General features: G+C 42.1%; 1 protein-coding gene across 2 annotated transcripts in view; it reads left to right on the plus strand.

The window, feature by feature from the left end:
• magi3b (membrane associated guanylate kinase, WW and PDZ domain containing 3b) overlaps positions 1-21,540 on the plus strand; it is a 233,870-nt gene that overhangs the window by 201,944 nt on the left and 10,386 nt on the right. For both annotated transcript variants that reach the window (XM_078170440.1, XM_078170438.1), the window contains exons 8-16: positions 391-497; positions 8,666-8,857; positions 11,066-11,713; positions 14,956-14,987; positions 15,672-15,837; positions 15,930-16,024; positions 18,113-18,320; positions 19,065-19,247; positions 21,073-21,258. In XM_078170440.1, coding sequence (XP_078026566.1) covers positions 391-497; positions 8,666-8,857; positions 11,066-11,713; positions 14,956-14,987; positions 15,672-15,837; positions 15,930-16,024; positions 18,113-18,320; positions 19,065-19,247; positions 21,073-21,258 — 1,817 coding nt within the window. The remainder of the gene's footprint in view (positions 1-390; positions 498-8,665; positions 8,858-11,065; positions 11,714-14,955; positions 14,988-15,671; positions 15,838-15,929; positions 16,025-18,112; positions 18,321-19,064; positions 19,248-21,072; positions 21,259-21,540) is intronic.

Genomic DNA, 21,540 nt, shown 5'->3' on the forward strand with positions numbered 1-21,540 from the left:
TGTGTATGCCAGGGGGACAACAGGCTGTTTACCTTGTTGTAAAGGAACAGGATGTTGTTGGCAGTCAGGGGGTTCATTTCCTACAATATTAAATTGCTAAAAGCCACAGTAGTTTCCCCACATTAAGAGGAGGCAAGCCAGCCTTTACTGTATGTGTGCTGTGTTTATGAATGTATTCATAATGGCGCCACTATAGCATCCCTCTATTAGAAAATCATGGTTCCTTTATAGGGAAGGTGCATACATAATTAATTGCAGAAAAGTGGCGCAGTAAGCTCAAACAGTCTGAAGTGTGTGTGTGTGTGTGTGTGTGTGTGTGTGTGTGTCTATATATATTGTGCGTGTGTTTGCAAGTCTCTTCTCTTAAATCCAAACCTCTTTATGTTGCAGCCACATCAACCAGAAAACCCAGTTTGAGAACCCTGTCCTGGAGGCAAAGAAGAAGCTGAGCCAGGAGACGGCTGCGATCCAACAAGCTGCAGCAGCACCTTCCCAAGGTAACAACACCCCGCAGAGCTGGTCCCCCTCTTCACCTTCCTCTTCATTTGGATTGTTCAGAGAGAGAGAAGAAACAACTTCCGGCATTTCATAACTGCGGAGGAGCCGAGTAAAGGACACACAGGATTAGATTTTGCACACATGGCAACGTGCAACTGCCACATTGTTGCTCCAACACATGGACAGTGACCTTTAAAACCACGAGATATTGCACCGTGCCCCGTGTGTTTTGACATCTCCCTCAGGTTTAAAGACATGCGAGTACATGCACAACAGTAATTATTTCCACCAGCTTTCAGATTCGTCATTGTCTGTCTGGGTAAAAACAACACCACCAGAAATTCCAGTAAAACATAAGTCATCTAAAATAAAGAATCTCTTTATCTCTTTATTGCTGCTGGTTGGATGATCACGCTTCCCTTATTGCCTTCTTATTCTTTGGCCGAGTGCTTCTAATACTTCACTATTACTTCTGATATTAAAAAACAACAGGAGCAGTTTTGGCTTTATTGGAGCCGTGTAACATTCTCACCGAGCTTCTTCTATTTCTGTACTCACTTTAAATCACTCTTGACATAGGCATCAGCTAATTGTCTAAAATATAATTGTAGTTTAATTACTTTGGCTTGCGCTCTGTACTGAGGCCAGCCTTTTTGACCTCAGTCAGTGTGCTGTGATAAATGTTTTCTGGGAATAGAAAGCAGTGGGAATGTCATCGTTTCATGCAAGGTCAGCTGAACATGTCAATCTTCAAGTAGCCTCAAACTATAATAGATCGTCAAAATGAACCAGTTCTTCTCTGGTTCGCTCATAAAACACAAGTTTGTGTCAGTGCTGCATTAAAGCCTGTTATTAAGGTTGACAGGCCATTTTTCTCCCACAGTAAACATTATGAATTAAGTATGTTTTCATTACAATGGATGTATAATGGATTACGGTGCCTCAGCAGTGGAAGATAGACAGGCTCGTAGCGTTGGCAGGGTTTCAGGGAGTGCGAGAGGGAATGCAGGGGAGGAGGCCGGCTTTTAGCAGTGCATGTGGCAACAGCTGGTGGAACAGCACGTCAGAGAGGCCAAGCATAATCAGACATTTCTCTGCTCAGGTGTGTGGGGACCGAGGAAATCGCCATCTCGCCCCTGATTACCGATTACACAACCTAGTGAGCTGTCAGACGGTTGCTACGATGAAAGCAAAGCATCAGTCGACAGTTACACCTCGGGCTAGAATTGAGATTTTTACATATTTCCAAGGTGGATTCCCGGGGAATTTTACATCACGGAGATTACTGCTATTAAAACATAAATAAGACACATGAATATATACAGACACCCATAAAAATGAACCACTGTGTTGTGAAATCATTCAATAAATTATGAAAGCTCATCTCATTTTTATTAGGCTACATGTCATTTTATATTTCGTCATTTTACAACAATGCTTTTACTTGATCATTTTTATTCCATTATACTATAGCGGATGTACTTGTACCCTTGGGGATACCTCTGCAGTGCAGGGGGCACATGGATATATTGTTGTGTAGCTCAACCAATATTAGAAAATATAAATGATAATTTGATCATAAAATATATTGAGTGTGTGAAGAGTACATAGATTTATAATAATACCTTTATATCAGATGCCAAGATGGCACCTATTCATTGTTATATTGGGATGACGTCACGGTTTTTAAAACGCTCTTCTCGGCTCAAGGAAAGTTTTACAAATATAAAATCACGATGGATCAAAAATCCATAACAGAAATAGTCATAATTGACCTAGTTTTTAGTTTGAGGTGTCTTATCAATAGTTTTACAGACATCTTTTTTATAATCGTGGCCTATGAATGAAAATGTTTTTTGTGCTGCAGGGGATTTTTTTGCTGCAATACCACAAGTGGCCACTGTAAAAAAAATTGGCTGCAAGGCTGAGCAGCGTTCTGGGGGGTTTGGAAAAGTAGTTAGCAAAGGAGCAGAGAAGTCTAAACAGTTAGCTAAAAGTAATGTTGTAAATGCCTAAAAAGTAGCTAAAATTAATAAGTATACAGTTTAACTAACTTCAAGTAATGATAAATGGCTGACAGACTTAACTTAAAGTAATTATTGTTCCATTGAAACAGTAAGCTAGCGTTAAGGGTAATGGATACATTTTTGAAAGAGTGAACTAGAAGAGGCCTAATGAATGCAGTTGAAAGAGTTAGCAAACTAAAAGTAGGCTTAATGGATAAATGGCTAAAAGAGTTAACTAAAAGAAGCCTAAATATGTAGTTGAAAGAGTTAGCTAGCTTTAAGTAAAAGTAGGCTAATGGATAAATGGCCGAAAGAGTAAACTAAAAGTAGTTATTGTGTGGTTGAAATAGTTAGCTAGCCATAACTAAAAGGAGGCTAATGGACAAATAGCTGAAAGAGTTAACTAAAAGAAGCCTAATGAATGCAGTTGAAAGAGTTAGCAAACTAAAAGTAGGCTAATGGATAAATGGCTAAAAGAGTTAACTAAAAGAAGCCTAATAAATATGTAGTTGAAAGAGTTAGCTAGCTTTAACTAAAAATAGGCTAATGGATAAATGGCCAAAAGAGTAAACTAAAAATAGTTATTGTGTGGTTGAAATAGTTAGCTAGCCATAACTAAAAGGAGGCTAGCTGAAAGAGTTAACTAAAAGAAGCCTAATAAATATGTATTTGAAAGAGTTAGCTAGCTTTAACTAAACTTAGGCTAATGGACAAGCTGAAAGAGTTAACTAAAAGAAGACTAATGAATGCAGTTGAAATAGTTAGCTAGCATTAATGAAAAGTAGGCTAATGTATAAATGTCTGAAAGAGTTAAAGTACTGAATATGCAGGTGGAATAGTTAGCTAAAAGTGGCAAAGTGGTTGAATGGCTATTCCCAGCTTCTGCCACTAGTACCTCGTACAAATGTGCATTTGAGCAAACTAACATTGAGGTAGAACTGTTTAATTGTACGAAAAAAATAGGCTACTGTAACAATACTGAAATAATGGTATGAAAAATAGTGTTAGATATTATCCAGTTAATGATAAATTTAAATGAACACATTTAGAACCTGATGGATGGGGTACTTGAGTTATGAAGATACAGATAGTGATACAGGGGTGCATCTTGGGACCTGTATCCACATTGGGTTGTGTGTTTTTTTTTTTTTAGCAGAAAGTGCTGGCAGGGTGCTAGGGAGCGCTTTGTCCCAACACTTCACAGAAAAGGTGCTAACAACGCTTTCATAATGTGCTGCACATTGGTTTTGTTTCAGTGACAACAATATCTTGACACCAACATTAGCCATGTAGCTAACATAGTGCTACATTAACAGAGGGTTGACAACACAGTCAACTTAAAGCTTACAGAGCGAACGGTGATAAAAGCACAACACCCACCAGCAACATCCAGTGTCTGCCAGCTGATCTGCTCCCAAAAAATAGCTTTTTTGTTTTTGTTTTGACAGTAGATAGTAGCTTAGCTAGAGAAGTGGCAGTGATGTCACTGGCGCCTTTCCGAAAAGTTGAGAGATTTCCAATTTATAGCGCTTGGAGCCTGCACAAAGAAGGTGAAGCACTCTAAAAAAAGACGCTGGACGAGGTGCTTTTTCTCTAGGCAGCAGCATGCGGCCACATATGGCCATTCCTCATTGTAAACAATTGTAAAAAGATGCCAGCGCTGAGAAAAAAAACACTCTGTGGACACAGGCCCTTAATGAAAAGGTTGGAAGCCACTGCGTCATAATATTTCAACTCTTTTATAAGTGTCATTTTTCTTTCTTATCATTCATCTATTGAATATTGACAATTTTGAGGTCCATGTGATACAAGGTGTTACTTACTTACTTCTCATCATCCCCTATGGGACACAAGCTTCAGTGAGCTCTTTCCATTGCTTTCGATCCTTGGCAGTATCTCCCAGAACAGGTTCATCTTGTCCAACACCAGTGTCACAGTTCTGCGCTAGGTTGTTTTGGACCTTCTGGGATTTCTTATGCCTGGTGGTGTCCAACTTAAGGCAACTCTCGTGATTGGGCCCTGTTCCATTCTTAGCATGTGGCCTAGCCATCTCAAACGTCTGTGTGTGACTTCCTTGGTGATGCTGCAGCTACCAGTTGTCTTGTTCAGTTGAAGGTTGGAGATTTTGTTTGGCCAGAAGATCTGGCATATCCGTCTGAGGCATCCATTGTGAAAGGCTACCAGTCTCATCATGTCTGTTTTGACCGCTGGCCAACTCTCCAACTGGCCCTCCAGGCTTGAGGGGTGGGTGTGGCGCTAACAACGCCACCCCATAAAAGACATACTGTTACAGAACCTACAATAGAAGGTGTTGCTGCAACTAATCCTACACAGGAGAGAACATTTGGTGTTTGTCAGCTAGCCAACATACCAGGCTTTGTGCCCATGTGATGCTTTGTTTTAAAAAGTTAACCACATTGTATACATGCTACTTTCCCTGTTAGTCGACTCTTGGTCTTGCAATGTTTTTAAATACTGATGTTCAAGGTGCGTTCTTGGAAACAGCAGCCACTGTTTTTCCATTGATGTAGTAAGAAAGATTTCTTCCTAATTATGCTGAATAATGTTGCTGGAGATTTACAACGCAATTGAGTCACACAGGAAAAATCAAAAATCATGGCTGTTTGAAGCGGTGGATCTGATGGTTTTGTCTGCCTCTGGCTTTCAAAGTCTGCCCACAAACATTGGCACAGAGACCTTCCTTGGACTCTCCCACACAAGTACAGGCTCGCACACGCCACACTCACTTCCTCTCTCTGTTTCATTCTCTCTCCATTACCCCTGCCGGTTTCTTCACACACAAACATGCAGTCAAATGGTTATTTCAGCACTCACTGGCGGGAAGAAGAAAAAAACATCCCATGTTGAGTTTATCAAGCAATTTGAATGTGATTATGTAAATGAGCTTTGCTTGATCCATGCGACAGCGTGGACATCTGGAGTCCACACTGACTGTGATAAGTTACACTCACTCACTGCCGTTCATGTCTGCGGTGGATGTTTATGACTGCTGAACCGTTTGATAGAATGAGAGTGCCTGCGTTTAAATTCCTCGCACACGTCTCCAGAAGTTATGGAGTGTTTTTAAAACTGAGGGAAATGAGAGGGGAAATGTGCAGTTGTTACTTTCCAGTCACCGTAGGAGACTGCTGTTGAGATCTTGAAAATTAGATATGGAAATAAGAACATTGTCGCTGTCCAATCACCATGTGCAACAGAGAGAGATAAAGAGGTAGAACTGGAAAAAGATATGCTGCTTAGATTTACATACTCAGAGGAGTTGTTTTCAGGTGAGGCTGATACTGTTTTCTTAAATCCCATTTTAGCTGCAGATCTTAAAAGTCACAAAGTGGCGAGTGTAAGCGCACATTTTCAAGCATTATTCATAACCTTTGACACATGTCATATGCCTTCACTCTTTCACTCTGTGCTGAACATCCTCTGATGATACTCTATAGAATTGTTATCGTCAACAAAATGACCAAAACTAGCAATGAATCAAGCCATGAAGTGATCATTATGAAGCATTCTCTGTGCAGCCCAAGCCCTTTAACTTTATTCTTGTCGAGAAACTGTTAAAAAAAATACATAAGTAAGCCACACCAGTACACTAGATGACATGTTTCTACATTACCATGAATGAACACAGACAGGCATTAAAAATCACTAATGCAACAGATGTGGCTGAAAATACAGTAGCAGTCCCAAACAAATCCAGTACTTACTCCAGTTTGACCCAGTTAAGCTAAAAACCACAGTGTGCGGCTGTATTTTTTTTGTCTCTTTAAAGTCATTGTATGCAACATTTAGTGCATCAATATAGCAGCAAACCTCTATTTGCTATGTAAAGATGTAGTGGAGTAATGGCATCCTGAGCAGAGAATTAAATCACGCTCCCTGTGTGTGTGTTGCAATCTGAGCTTCTGTTTTTTGTTGTGGTAGACAGTCTAGCAACATGTGTTTCTTAGTGAATGTGTGTATCCCACTTGTTAGCTCATCACCGCCGCTCTGCACCATGATCATATGTTGACCTGACCCACAGTTGGAGCACGGCCTTGTCCGGTTCCCCCTGAGGCTAACAATGTTGCTGTTGTTAGCGCTGTTTATGGAGTTAGCATCGTTAGCTGCTTGCCACCCACTCAGCCACCTCCATGGTGAAAACTGTGCGCAGGCAAGTCCACCCCAGACTCTGAACCACAGATATGTTCTAAATGTCACATATAGCAACTGTATGAAAATAATGGACATAGCTACCATGACGTCACCCATTGGTTTATTGACTCCAGTTTTGAAGTCTTGTAGGCATATTTGACCGTCATCATCTTGGATTTTTGGGGCGGGAAAGTGACCTGAGGTGACTATATTTGGACAAGAGGCATGAGCTGTGGTGGAGCCAAGGGTAGATCTGACCAGTTAGCTGAGGTGATGCCTTGCAGACAGCCTGTCACTCAAAGCAACCATACCCTTAATCATGCATAACTTAAAACCTTAATAAATGTGAACCGGAGAGTTGCATAAAAAGTCACCCCTGTACACTTGTAATGAATGTTGAAATTAGCTACAGAGACCAAAAACATTTTTTTGTACCAGGCTGTGAACATGTTTATTTCTGCTGTAAAGTTGGGCATGTTAACATGGGAGTCTATGGGGATTGACTCGCTCTCAGAGGCGGCTTTAAGTGGTCATTAGAGGAACTGCAGTTTCGTGTTGGGTTCCTTTTTCAGCTCCAAAGCTTGCCACTTGGTCCTCCTTAAAAAATTGAATTATGACTTTATACGTCTTCAGTTGGAATGAATGTGCCCTGGGAAGACTAAAGCACAATTGGTTTGTTGAGGATAAGAAAATTATAGAATAACGGCAGCCTTATCCTTTAATTATTGTCAGTGAATATTTTCACAAACTCTGGTTAAGAGAGCTGTCTAAACACATCTTTATCTAGCATGAGACAGTAAAATTCAGTTTTGGGTGTCTTCATTGTTTCTTCAGAGGAGAGGTCAACTACTAGTTGAAATTCATGTTAAAAATGTATTTAATTAAAGTTCATTTATGTTTACCATATTGCTCAAAACACAATGAGGGGTCTTGGTATTTTTTAATTAAATGATGACATATGATGAGTCATACTTGGGAAAAAGAAGTAATAGGTACGTTTGTTTACTGCGTGTTTGTCTTTCAAGGTCATTTTGCTGCAGTTCATTCAACTTTGAATAACAAGAAACTCGCTTCTTAGAAAAATAATAAAGGTGGACCATTTTGGAAAGTATAATGATATTTATGACAGCCAAATCACATTCTGTCAGTATACAGCACATTCACTGGAAGGTGCATCATTTGTCACCGGCTGGCTTGAGTTTTAGTGTTTCTGAGCTGAATCTATAAGGCAGTCCAGGCCTGAGACCATCAGGCAGCGAGGGAAAAATGGTGTCCATGATCTAAAGTGCTGATACGACAGTAATGCCAGATAGGGAGGCTGCTCAGTTTAATTCGGTGTGACCCTGACAGGTGGTTATCTAGTGTATAGCGTATGCCACAGCCAAGCTGCTGGTCCATATTGATGTTGCCACTGACCTTAAGTTGTTCCTTACTCAAGTTATAAAAAGTATACACTGACAAACCTTTTTTTTCTGAGTCACTGACTGCAGTAGGAAGGGGATAGGGGAGGACACTGTGCTAAATTGGACACTGTCAGAGGTGTTATATCACCATTCTGCCCTGTAGTTTTGTAATAGGTGCAAGCACATAACAGGAGAGTACATTAGCATGTAAAGCTAACAATTTATGTCATTATATCTGTGTGTTTGTGCCTCTCTCTGCAGGGTTGCACAAACAGGTCTCCGTTGATGTGTTTATCTAGTTCAGGCATGTACATCACGCCTGTTAATTAGAAATGACTAATTACTATGTTGATCCTCAGCACATAATGCGTGTCATCAACATTCAATGCAGACATGAGTGGGTATTTGTCTTTCAAGAGGGATATAAATTTATTAATCAGTGTTGCTGTCTTTGATGTCAACCTCTGTTTGGAGATTTCACTTGGATATGATAAAGCTTGTCATTCACTCAGGCTTTCTCTCTATGGAGCACCTCCCTCTCCACACGCTATTGAAACACATTACCATTTTACACATGTTATGGTTACATGTGCACTTTGTTTGCAGGTAAGGGAGGTGCGTTTGGCTTCACCTCAGACCCCAGCGAACTGAAGGGTGAGATGTACCACACAGCGCTGAAGAAGAGCTCCCAGGGATTTGGATTTACCATCATCGGAGGTGACCGCCCGGATGAGTTTCTGCAGGTGAAAAACGTGCTCAGCGACGGCCCTGCTGCACATGACAACAAGATGGCGTCTGGTGAGCAAAACCTTTGCAGATGTACACACAATACGGAGATGTGATATTCCTGCTCAAATAAATACTTAAAGGAGCAGTGTGTAAAATTTAGGGGGATTTAGTGGCATCTAGTGGTGAGAATTGCAGATTGCAACCAGCTGAGACTTCTCCCAGTTAGAATTCCTTAAGTGTGTATTGTTTAGGAGGTTTTTACCAGGAGCTGAATTATCCGCAGAGTTCCCCTCCTCTCCAAAACAAATGGACCAGATGATTAAAACCGGTAAAAATACTGAAATCAGTGTTTCTCTGATGCTGTTGGCTTATCACAGACGGACCGCTAGCCCAGCATCTGCTAATATGAGCTCACCTTTTTCCTCCGATAACTTAAGATCCAGACATTCAGGAGGGTCTTGCTGGGAGTCAGATAATCCGCAGAGGTCTCCTCCTCTCCAAAACAAATGGATCCAGTGATTTAAACCAGTAAAAACACTTAATAAAGCAGTGTTTTCCCAACACTGTTCAGCTTGTCGCAGTGGGGCAACTAACTATGGTGGCCACCGCAAAAACACAAAAGACACTGAGTGCGTTTACATGGACAGTTTAATTCCCTTTTCATTCGGAAAGAAAGTTCATTCCTATTAAAAGTGATCTTGTAAACACCTAATTCGGAATGAAAATGGCCAATGCGATTGAAAATTCAATCCGATGTAAGGTGCTGGAATATTCCGTTTCTTATTCCAAAAGAAAGAATTTCTCGCACTTGTATACACTCATTCCTCTTTAAGTTCATTCCGGTCTTTCTGCACATGCTCGTTTCCTTGCCCTTCTGGCGCGATGACGTATGTAGCGCACATAGCAATGGGCTGAGATAGAGCAGTCGGACTCGTTGCGCTCACCGGTTTCCATTCGCCAAAACAAGATCTTCTATCTCCCTTCTTCGACCTTCTACCTCCCTTCTCCTCCTCAACAGACGAAGCATTAGCAGAACAAGGTTGTTGTCGTACTGCTGCTTCAAGAATATAAGCAAAACAAGCCCGAAAAAGGCACTAAGAATGGCATTGTCAAGCATCTTGTTATCCGGAACGAGGACTACAGTGTTTTCTTCTTCTGGTAAACGTAAACACGTAACATCCGCCCCGTCCCCTATCCAATCAGAATCCTTCCCTGCCCCAAACCTTGCACGGACCTGAATACAGGCGATTAAACTGATCTCCCGTGTAAACCCTCATATTTCCCATATAAACTACCTGGAAAGACTTTAATTCCGAATGATTTCATTCAGATTTATTTCATTCTGAATGAGAAGCCATCATGTAACCGCACCCACTATCTAGAGCCAGTGTTTGGTTTGTCCGTTCTGGGCTACAGTAGAAACAGGGCAGTGCAACATGAAGGACTCCCTGTTTAGATATAAACAGCTCATTCTGAGGTAATGAAAACAAAACCATTTTTATTTTCCAGTGATTATACACTAAAGAAAACATACTTATTATATCACTCTCCTTTTCGGCCATATATCCCACTAAATCCTACACACTGGACCTTTGAAATTAACTAAGCTGGCTATGAGTTTATTGCTTCTAATTTCTGGGATATTACAAAAATGTGTATTTTGCAGCCAGCTTGTTCCAACTGTGCGATCACGATGCACCTGCAGGTCTTAATTTTACCTCTGCAGTTTTCACTTAACCTAACACTGTCCCATGAGCTCAGTAAGGCAATAACAACAACTCTAGCTCTGTCAAGGGTATAGTTTATAGCAGACAGTGTGATTATGGTGGGTGTGAAGCCATGTAACGTCTTTGTTGTTTAGTTTCTGATCTTGTCATTGCCTCGCGGCTGCCTACATAACCCAACAGCTGTGAGCTCTGTGTGTGTATGTGTGTTTGATGGTTACAATGGTACGATTTGATGGAAATCCACACCCGTCTCCCTTCCGTGTAGTTGTGGCAGAAAGTGCTGTTCAGGTCTGTTCAACAATAATCTTGTGAAGGAGGGACAGGGATGTAGTAGGAATAAATGGTAGACTGAAGATAAAAGGGAAGGGAGAGGTACAGGGAGCTGCCAAAAATGAAAATATGAGAAAGCAGAGAAAAGGAAAGGGACATTTTAGAAGAAACACCCATCTGACAAAAGGAGTAAGCCCTTTCCAAAGAAATGTAGAGACATGATGTCTAGATTAAATACCAGAGGAGAAACTCCCTGTTTCTTTTCATATCTCTGTTTTAGGTGATGTGATTGTTGAGATTAATGGGATGTCTGTGCTGGGGAAAACCCATCCAGAGGTGGTGCAGATGTTCCAGTCCATTCCCATCAACCAGTATGTCGACATGGTTCTCTGCCGTGGCTACCCGCTTCCTCCAGATGTAGATCTAGACAGCGACGACCCTCTCCCACCTCCTCCTCCCCCACCGACCACTCAGCCCCAGCAGGCCCTGCATGGCGGAGAGGTTGTGACAGCTGTGCCCCTCATCAATGGACAGCCCCTGCTCGTGAAAGGCGACGTCCTCCACGGCTCCTCGCAGGAGCTCCATTACGTCACTACAGATGCTAGTGGCCGGCCCGTGGTGGCGGCCCTGCCTAACGGGAGGCAGGGGGAGCGGGGAGAAGTGGCCGCAGGGATGCTGCAACCAGAGCTGGTGAGCGTGCCGCTCGTCAAAGGGCCTGGAGGATTCGGGTTTGCTATTGCTGACTGCCCGCTGGGTCAGAAGGTGAAGATGATCCTGGATGCCCAGTGGTGCCGTGGCCTGCAGAAAGGAGATGTCATCAAGGAGATCAACAGGCAAAATGTCCAAACGCTGAGTCACGCCCAAGTGGTGGACATTCTCAAAGACTTACCAGTGGGCAGCGAGGTCAACGTGCTAGTGTTGCGAGGAGGTGAGAGACTGAAAGAACAATACATCTCTTTATGTGTCTTTGTCACTGACCTGTCTGTCTGTCTATCCAACATATCATCTTACAATGGTTGGTATGATATCCAACAAATCAGTACCCAAACGAGTTGCGTCATCATGTTACGTACTTAACTTGAGGTAATTAACTTAATCTGAAGTTACGTAGGTTAGGTTTAGGAAAAGAACCATGGTTGGGCATCGTCATGTTACCTACTTAACATTAAGTTACATAAGTAAGGTCTAGGCAGTAAAGTTACGTAGGTTTAGTTTAAGAAAGTAAAGTTCGATTGGTCAGATTTAGGAAAAGAAACTTGGTAACCTTAAAATAACTCAAAGTTCACTTTGGTCTTAAAGCGAACACGAACACTGGTCTCCTGGGGGGAAATCTTGTGTTTATTTGACCCATCCACCACCCTAAAAGAACTCCTTCCACTGACTTTTGCTCTTTATGCTACATATTAACACCCAATGAATAATGTTGTCATGTTACGTACTTGGCGCAAAGTTATGTACGTTAGGTTTAGGCAAGGAAAGTTTTGTGGGTTAGGTTTACAAACACAAACACGGTTGGCTTTCATTATGTTATGTACTTACGCCTTGTTTCCACTTACGTATGTGTGCGGAGGCAAGTCAACTGGAAGTACATTTATTCCTATGGGAATCTCCGTTATATCCGATGTGCCTGTGAAACTCCACCTCTCCCTAATATTTTGGCCCCCCTTTGAACTTTTGCGGTGGATTTTGGAGAGACCATATAACAGTGTGCTGCCTTATCTAACAGGCTGCTAACTGGCTAACAGGCTATTTCCTTCAATTCAGTTGCCTGTGTTGATCGTCAAGTGAAAAACAGACAAAATCAGCCTCTCCCCCATGGCTACAGGTAGTTTTTAGCAGATTTCTATGGATCCGTAAAGAAATGCACTTCCTCGTGTTGGACCCTAGAGGCATCATCCGTATATTTACAGATCTACAGACACCAGTCACATATGTAAGTAGAAACATAGAAGAAAAACATAAAGCTATGTAAGTAAGGTTTAAGCAAATAAAGTTATGTAGATTATGTTTAGGAAAAGAAACATGGCTGGGTGTCATCATGTTACGTACTTAACATAAAGTTATGTTAAGTCAGGTTTAGGCAGGTAAAGTTAGGCAGATTACGATTGGGAAAAGACAGTAAGTAAGGTTTAGGAAAAGAAACATGTTGACAACATACCTTATAATAACTTAAAGTTCACTTAGTTTCACACGAGAAACAAACACTGGTCTCCTGGGAAAAAGTCCTGTGTTTGTTTGACCCATCCACCACTCCAACAGATTTTCTACGCCAACTTTCACCCATTAGACGACTTCCTTCTTCACTCCAGTTAGCACATTGGTCACATGATTGCAGCCTTTACAATTACGTGGGTTATACACGACTCCTGGAGCATTTACTTCTCGTAGGTATACAGATGAACAGTGCATGAGAACAGCATAGTCTATTTATCTGGCAGACGAATGCCTGTATATTTATGTTGTTTCTCTCTCTGCCTGTGTATTTTAGTCCTCCTCCTACCATTCTCTCCATCCTTTATTCTGATGAATTAATGCCCTCTTGTGTGTGACATAATTTGCTATTGCTGTCAATACAACCTCAACAGTGCCCCTGGGAGGTGAGGTCAGCGTGCTGATACTGACAGGAGGTGAGGGGCGTGTTGTGGCTGGTTGGGGGGCACTGACTGACCACACTGTTGTTCTGTAGAAGCCTGGGTGATGCCACTGTGTCTGTGGTCTGTCTGAGGTCACCACATTACAGACTGCTGCCTTTTTTTTTTTTTTTTTAGCTGAATAGATCCACCTGCACTTCCGCAGCATACAAGGATCACACTCGATGCGATTGAGCCCTTTCTCTAGCAATCACATGCAGCTTCTTCATGTTTACATCGAAGCATTTCCCGAGCATTCCTCCTGTGTGTTTCCACTCAACCCAGCTCTGTTTATGATGACTCCTATTGAGGCGTAATGCAGTCTGTTACAAGTCAGAGAGCAGGAATTACATAAGTGTGGGGCTTCAATCCAAAGAAGAGAGGGAGGAGGGTAGGCACCCTTCAAATGTCTCCTACATCATCTCCAGCCGCCCCGGGGATTCACTGCATAAGTCGATGAACCCCGGATTGGCTTTGATCATCAGCGGAGCGTGGGGGACTTCTGCATGCCTCTATATCCATGGCCCCTTAAAGAGCCATGGCTAAACGTCTATAGAGGGAAGGTCCCCAGGGGCCTCCTCCCCACAGCCGCACCCCCAACCCTCCTCTCTCTTCTCACAAACACCCACACTACTCACCCTCACTGCTGTGCCACCATCACCATGTCCTACTCCACTGTTGCACCGCATGACCCCACAGTCAAAGCAGAGCCGGGCTCAGCTTCACCCAGCCTGACCAATTGAAGAGCTAATGCCAGCTTTAACCCTCATTAGACATTGGCCTTTGGCTTGGAAGAGGATCCCTACGTGTGTGTGTGTGTGGTGGGCATCACTGAGCAGAAGAAGAGCGGATCTTAGAGAGTGAATGGAAGGAAATAAGTGATGGGAGTGGGTGTTTTTCAGGTGTGTGCTTAGCGTCTTTTTATTTGCCTTTGATGACTCTGATGTTGGATTGGGAATTTCGCAGTAAAGCGGAAAAATGCCGCTGCGTCTCCCCTTTTACATCAAGCTCCATTAACCCCTCATCAAGCCAAGTGTTGGTCCGGCCCCACAGGGCTGTGGAGTGTTTGTTAATCCAGTTAACACGGGGAGTCGATGGGAGGGGAGTGGGGGCTGTAAGAGATGATCTGTAGGGAACAATCTGAGCGCCTGAGATGGAATGTGTGGGTGTACTGTACGGCGAACAGAGAGAATTATCGGTCATTGAATTATATGCATGAATCTCTAATGCTCTCACCCGCTTCCTTGGCCCTGCAGTGGGCTTCCACTGTGTAGTCAGCACTCCAGCACATGTACTACCTTTATATTCCCTATGTATCTTTAATCGCACATGGATGCATATTCCCTAATGGAGCATTCTTTAGTGAGTACACCTCTTGAGTTTAGAGCAGCTCACTGGCTTATTTTTATGCTCACTGCTGCTGGTGTCTCTCAGCCAGAGAGGCAGTGCCATCTGGTGGACGGCGCCTCGGTGACTGTTGTTCCAAATCATATCTGCATTTCTTACCATATTCCTGTTGTCTATCTGTGTCTCTCCAAAGGTCAAACATCCCCTGTGAAGAGCCTAAAGCCTGTGAGTAAAAAACATATCTTTCCCCATTTCCTCACTATTGTTTCCCCTCGGGGACTTATCCTTCAATTTAATTTCAAAGCTTTTTGTCCTTCAGCTTAACCAGTAAGCCTCTGTTGCATCGAATTAAATGATAGCAATAAATTTGAATATTGATTATGTTTCTGGGCGCCTCCTTTTGTTTGCTCTGAAAAACGGTCTTAATTACTTCCTTTCAGTATTCGTATTCTTAGGGCTATTGTCAGGGGATTGCAATGGTAATGAAGCATGGATGAGCCTCTTTAGATATGGCGGTATTATTAATACAACAGTTTTAGATAAAGAAGTTGCCCTTTCTGTCTGAATAGGCCTGTCACAGCCATGGGGAAATCTTTTTTCACATGGAATTTATATTACGTTCAGATCTCATTGCTTAGCCTTCAAAACATTAAAGGGACGTAAAGTGAAACAGGCTATGTTATAAAAAGAGCCAGTGACCTTTATTGCTTTTGGTAATCTATCACTATCAGATACTCAGACACTTGTCTGAGATAATGAGCTGTGGAGACGATCCATAAAACGTGTGGTGTCCTTCAAAGGTGAATACCAAAGGATGTGGGATCTAATGAAAATTTGAAATTAATATGTTCAAAAATTATGATACCCAAAGCAGTATGTGGTGTTAATGGCACCTGTATTCTCTCTCAGAGACAGGAAATGACGGCCAGTACAGAGACTCTGGACGGTATTGCAGACTCCACCCCCCAGGCCCTGCCTTACCACTCCAACACGAGCACCCTGCGCTCCGCCGACTCCCCCAAACGAGATGTCACAGAGATGTACCTGAAGTCCAAAGCCCTGCTGGAGAGCAGACGTAAGTGAACGCACCATCAGTTGTTCTCAGAAGTTGCTTTTTAACCTTGTGTCCAGCTCAACTTGAAACCTTGATCCCTCACTTATCCACAGAGCCTCACACCAAAGACATTGATGTTTTTCTCAAGAGAGACATTGAAACAGGATTTGGCTTCCGTGTTCTGGGAGGAGAGGGTCCACAACAGCCAGTAAGTAAATACAACACTCAAGAATTTTAATCTCTGTTATGGAAAAACTCTGCTGAAATATTAGATTAATTTTAAATGCCTTAAAGGAATACTTTACCCACAAAGTGATCATTTGTGTATCAGTTACTCACCCTGTGTTATGGTGAATTTGGGGGAAAAAAACGTTCTCTCCCAAAAATGGAGCAAATCATGATGAATTCAAGTCACAGAGATCCATGTTTAAAACAGCATATTGAAGAATCCGTTTACAAACTCTCACACAACTCACACAGTGTAATCCAAGTCTCATTCATCCAGTCGTGTGTTCAGTACTTCCCAAACACATGTATTTTTGTTACAGGCCTTTCTATTTAAAACACTTCCACATAAACAGTCTCACACATGGACAAGTAGCGTGCCTGGACAAGCCAACACATTTTCATTCCCCACTTGTCCAATATTGATGCTCTACTCATCAAACTATGGTGCTTTAGCAGGGGCGATTGCTCTGAGACAACAAGGGAGGCTGAACTTCCCCTAAAATTTCATAGAAGAAATAGTCAAATATGCGCCATTGAATTTACATTAAAATAAGAATTTACATTGCATTAAACGTACACTAGGATGCGTTTAACATAATGACTATGATGTTCAAACATCATCTGTTTATCACCAGTTTTCAAACGCGGCCTCCCTGTCATACATTCTCGTGTCAGCACGGTGGACGCGGAGCCTCCAAGCATTCCTATGAGACAGCGCTGAGCAGGTTTTTTTCATGCAGTAAAGCGAGACAGTCATTGGATAAATGCGACAAAATCATCACTTCCAGGGAGGCTCAGCTTCCCTGGGACCTAATGGAGTGGTAGGCAGGAGAGGACGCTCGGTGTATGCATGATGATTGGAGGAATTGTTGGCTGAACCCCTTTGTGATTGACAGTGCTTTGGAAATACACACCGGCATTGTCGCATTTCGAGCTCAGTCCCATGCGGATATTTGCGAGTGGAGTCTTCTGAGAGAGTGCCATCCGGAGTTCCTTATTTCCATAAGCGATATTGCTCATTTTCACCATTTATAAACCCATCTGAAAATCTTTGAGGTGTGTTTTGCTGTGGTTCGATGGCATGTGTGTGGTTGAAAACTGGCTTCAATTAAATGTTTCTTTTATAAGTTACTGCCTCGCTACAATATGACAAATTTATTGATGTAAACTTAAAGTGAGCTTCCCCTGTTTGAAAGACCAGCAGCCGCCACTGTGCTCTAGGTACCCCCTTTGTGTCAGTTTTGGACGCTCAGGGATGATGTGTCAATTTCCACTTGTTACATACATGTTATCTTTTCAAAATAAACTTCAGTGTTCACAGGAAATTTATAGTTTACGCTCATTAAATGCAGACAGACTGGTTTCAAAATAAACTTTCAGTATATGTTTACTTAATTTTTGGGTTTATTTTGTTAGGTTAGGCAGCAAAAGTTCCTGGTTCGGTTTTAAAAAAGATAAATTAGTGTAAACTAAGTAAATCTCATTCACATAATTATCATCTTGCAAAATTATGACATACATCACTTTATATGTATGTCAAATACTTCATGCCAAGCTACGTTCTTAAAACAACTCAACATTGATTTTTGGTTTATGGCTACTTGTATGTGGTAGTGAATTAAATAGTATGTAAATAATGAGATTTGAACTTTGCAAGCGGATATTTTGATTTAGTTTGGCTGTTGTTAAATGTAGCACGGTGGTGCAGTGGTTAGTATTGTTGCCTCACAGCAAGAGGATTCCTGGTTTGAACCAAGGGTGGGGGAGCCCTTCTGTGCAGAGTTTGCATGTTCTCCCTGTGTCAGCGTGGGTTTTCTCCAGGTACTCCGGCTTCCTCCCACAGTCCAAAGACATGCAGGTTAACTGGTGACTCTAAATTGCCCGTAGGTGTGAATGTGAGTGTGAATGGTTGTCTGTCTGTATGTGTCAGCCCTGTGATAGTCTGGTGACCTGTCCAGGGTGTACCCCGCCTCTCCCTCCCGCCTTTGTGGTTGAATTATTCTTGTAAAAATTATTAAATTACCTATTTTCTCAAAAGCTAGCTCTCCATATACTAACCCTCTTTCAGAATGTGTTCCCCCAAGTGTACATTGGGGCCATCGTGCCCAACGGAGCTGCAGAGAAAGATGGTCGTCTGAGAGCCGGAGATGAGCTCATTGGCATCGACGGCGTGATGGTCAAAGGTCGTTCGCACAAGCAAGTCTTGGATCTGATGACCAACGCTGCCCGTAATGGTCAAGTCATGTTGACTGTACGCAGGAAGGTCATCTACAGGGGTGAGTTACAAGCAGAACAACACCTGACCCAATATTTTATTTGCATCTACTTAAGTAATAATCTGACATGTTTATGATAATATATGAAAGCTGTGTTTTGCTGTTTTTTGATCAAATAATCAGCAAGAGTGTTAAAATCATGAAAAACTCGTTCTTACCGCTCAGTGTCTCATGGGGCTTCTCTGAGAAAAAATCCTCTGGCACACAAGAAGTGACGCATTTTATATTTTACAGGAACAACAGCTGTTTGGTTAAAAATAGATGTATGCACTAAGAATAGATGATGAACTCAGTAGTTAGTGCATACAGCCGGTGTAGCTGACCAAAGACAAGAGCACAGAAACTCACAGTTAATCAGTGTAAAATCCAGGGAAACATTTTGAGGACAGGAGATGCTGTTTGTTTTATCACAAGTGATCACAGCCTCAGTCATGGATTCAGGGAACAGAGGCCTTGCACTGAATGTTTGAGTAGTTATCCCTTCGCCAACGTCGTCGCCGGTAGCCATTGGCAACCACTTTCAACATCCACAATCTGTAGATCACACTGCAGCACTGTGACTTTGTTTATAATATCCAGTTACAAGACACCACTTTTATTTGCATATTTCTTGTACATGAATACACAATAAACTCCAGACTGTTCTGTAAAAAACCCTCAGGAACGCACACACCCACACAAGCAAATACAAACAGAGCCGCTCCAAACACAAACACATTAGGATCTGTATCCTTTTTATTATAGATGCGACAGAGGAGGAGGCACAGGAAATGGCTCCAGTGCTGGTGAACGGTTCTCCCAAGCTACCTCGCCTGCCGATGCCCAGCGCTCTGGACCACGAGTCTTTTGACATCACGCTCCACCGCAAAGACTCAGAGGGCTTCGGCTTTGTCATCCTCACCTCTAAGAGTAAACCGCCGCATGGAGGTGAGAGTCCAGTCTCTCAAATCATACATTAATATAGATTGTCATCATCTACGTTTAAAGCTTTGCACAGTGTATTTATAGATGGGAAAATATGTGAAATATATTTAGTATAGTGTAAGTTCAGGCAGGACACAATGTCAAGCTCAGTTCACATCCCAGCTACATCAGCTGATCTCAAACAACAAACAACTTATGGAAGTGAAGGGAGTCAGCTGATAGATCACATGATTCCTTTCTATGCAACCAGTTGGTGAATCTCATTCAGGGCGCCCTATTTAAACTGCTCTGACCTGCCTACTGTTGCTGCTTCCTCTGATAGCTGATTTGCAACATACCTCCACCCAGCTCCTCCTTTTTATGCTGTGTCTGACTTATCAATGTCATTGATGCTGCTCTGGTCTGTTGCTGGGGGGTCTTTGCTGCTGCTCTCTCTACCTTAGGCTTTCCATGTAGGCACATGGAAGGGCGGGGGGGGGGGGGGTTGTTCTCTCTGCCTCAGGCTTTCCTCATTTGCACATGGAAGGGCAGAGGTGCATGGAAGAGGCTTTCTGTATAGGCCTGAGGAAAGACAGAGATGCCCCAGAACAGAGCCATACTGCCAAATATAATACTGCAAATGGAAATAAAGTTTTCTTTGATGGAAGTGGTCCTGACTGACCTGTATTTCTCCTACGCCCATGTCTATAATGCATTATAAAAATACTTATAATAAGGCGTTATAATCAGGTTGTAGCACTGTATAATTATAGTTAAAAGCATTCATGAATTTTCATAATTCTTTATAATGATAATCATAATAGTCCATGAGCCAGGGGTTCTGTCATGCCCATTTGGAGGGACCATGTTTCATGGCCGTCATCTTAGCAACATATTTAACACACAAGGACTAGAATGAACTACTGTAAGAAACAAGCATCATAGCAAAATGTTAACTTATTTATTCTCAAAACCATATTAATGTCATCTGACAAAGAATAAAAAGGGTAATTATTATTTTAGGACGTTAATTTGCATATTGTGTAAAATGAAAATAAACTTTTTTTAATGCAAATTGCAACTTTTATCCCAAGTACAATCCACCTTTAGTACTTAAAAGTTTAATTATCATAATCTGATTCTGGTATTTTTTAATTTTCAGTTATTTCCATTAAACATGATTTGTGATATTTATATCGTGAAACCAACCAGGGTCACTTTGACCCCAATTTGCAATGATTTAAATAAACCCACACAGTCTTTCACACGTCTGTTTTTTCAGTACAATAGTAGAGAGAAACCTTAGTCTCAGTAACTATGGACACCACATGCCGCAGGCAGGTATAGCTCATGATTTGGCTCATGCTGTGCTCAAGATAAACTGGAATGTGACAGAAGGAGAATTTGCCACCTACCTGTCTGTGTTTCAAGAGCAAAGGCAATACCTTTTTCTGATATATTTTCCAGCTGAGCGTTGGACGTCCACAGCAGCAGGTGGAGTTTTCCTTGAGCTGTGCAAGTCAGTTTGGAGTCATGTCATGTTTATCTGACTTTGAACATCATCTTCCCTAGTGAAAGCACTATTTAGGGTAATTAACAGAGCACATGAAGAAATCTGTGTCTCCTGCATCTTTGTTTGTCCCTTCAAAATGACTGACCTGAACTGCCTGATGAGTTTAATTAGAGGAGAAACAGCAGAGCATAAAGGTCCAGGTGCTAAAAGGGTTTGCTTTGACTACGGAGTCCACCATCACGTTGGCTTCCTAGATATATTTCAAAGATTATGCGACACAATGGCCACTCCATCAGGGTCTTAATGTCTTTTTTCTCCTCATATCTGCTGTTTCAGTTATTCCGCACAAAATTGGCCGGATCATTGAAGGAAGTCCAACCGACCGCTGCGGCCTGCTGCACGTTGGAGATCGTATCTCGGCGGTCAACGGGCGCTCCATCATCGAGCTCTCTCACAATGACATTGTTCAGCTTATCAAAGATGCTGGCAATGTTGTCACCCTCACTGTGGTTCCTGAGGACGGTGAGTATCTCTGCAGGTGTTATAGTGGTGTGTTGGCATTGTGATCAAACCAGTTCAATTCAATGTTTAGAATTTATTGTCTGCACGGGGGAATTAGTTTGGCAGCCAGGTAATCAAAGCAACCAACTGTGGACACAGTTCCCCTGAACGGATTGAATGAATGAAAATTAAACACATTTTTACGTCATGTTACGTTTTTTTTGTAATGCTAGTGGATTTATAGGATATCTAAATCTGATATGCTGCTCAGAATTTGCAGGCTACTTTTTTTCAGGATGTTAA

The sequence above is a fragment of the Epinephelus lanceolatus genome, chromosome 1 (assembly GCF_041903045.1).
Source record: "Epinephelus lanceolatus isolate andai-2023 chromosome 1, ASM4190304v1, whole genome shotgun sequence".
NCBI classification, from domain to species: Eukaryota; Metazoa; Chordata; class Actinopteri; order Perciformes; family Serranidae; genus Epinephelus; species Epinephelus lanceolatus.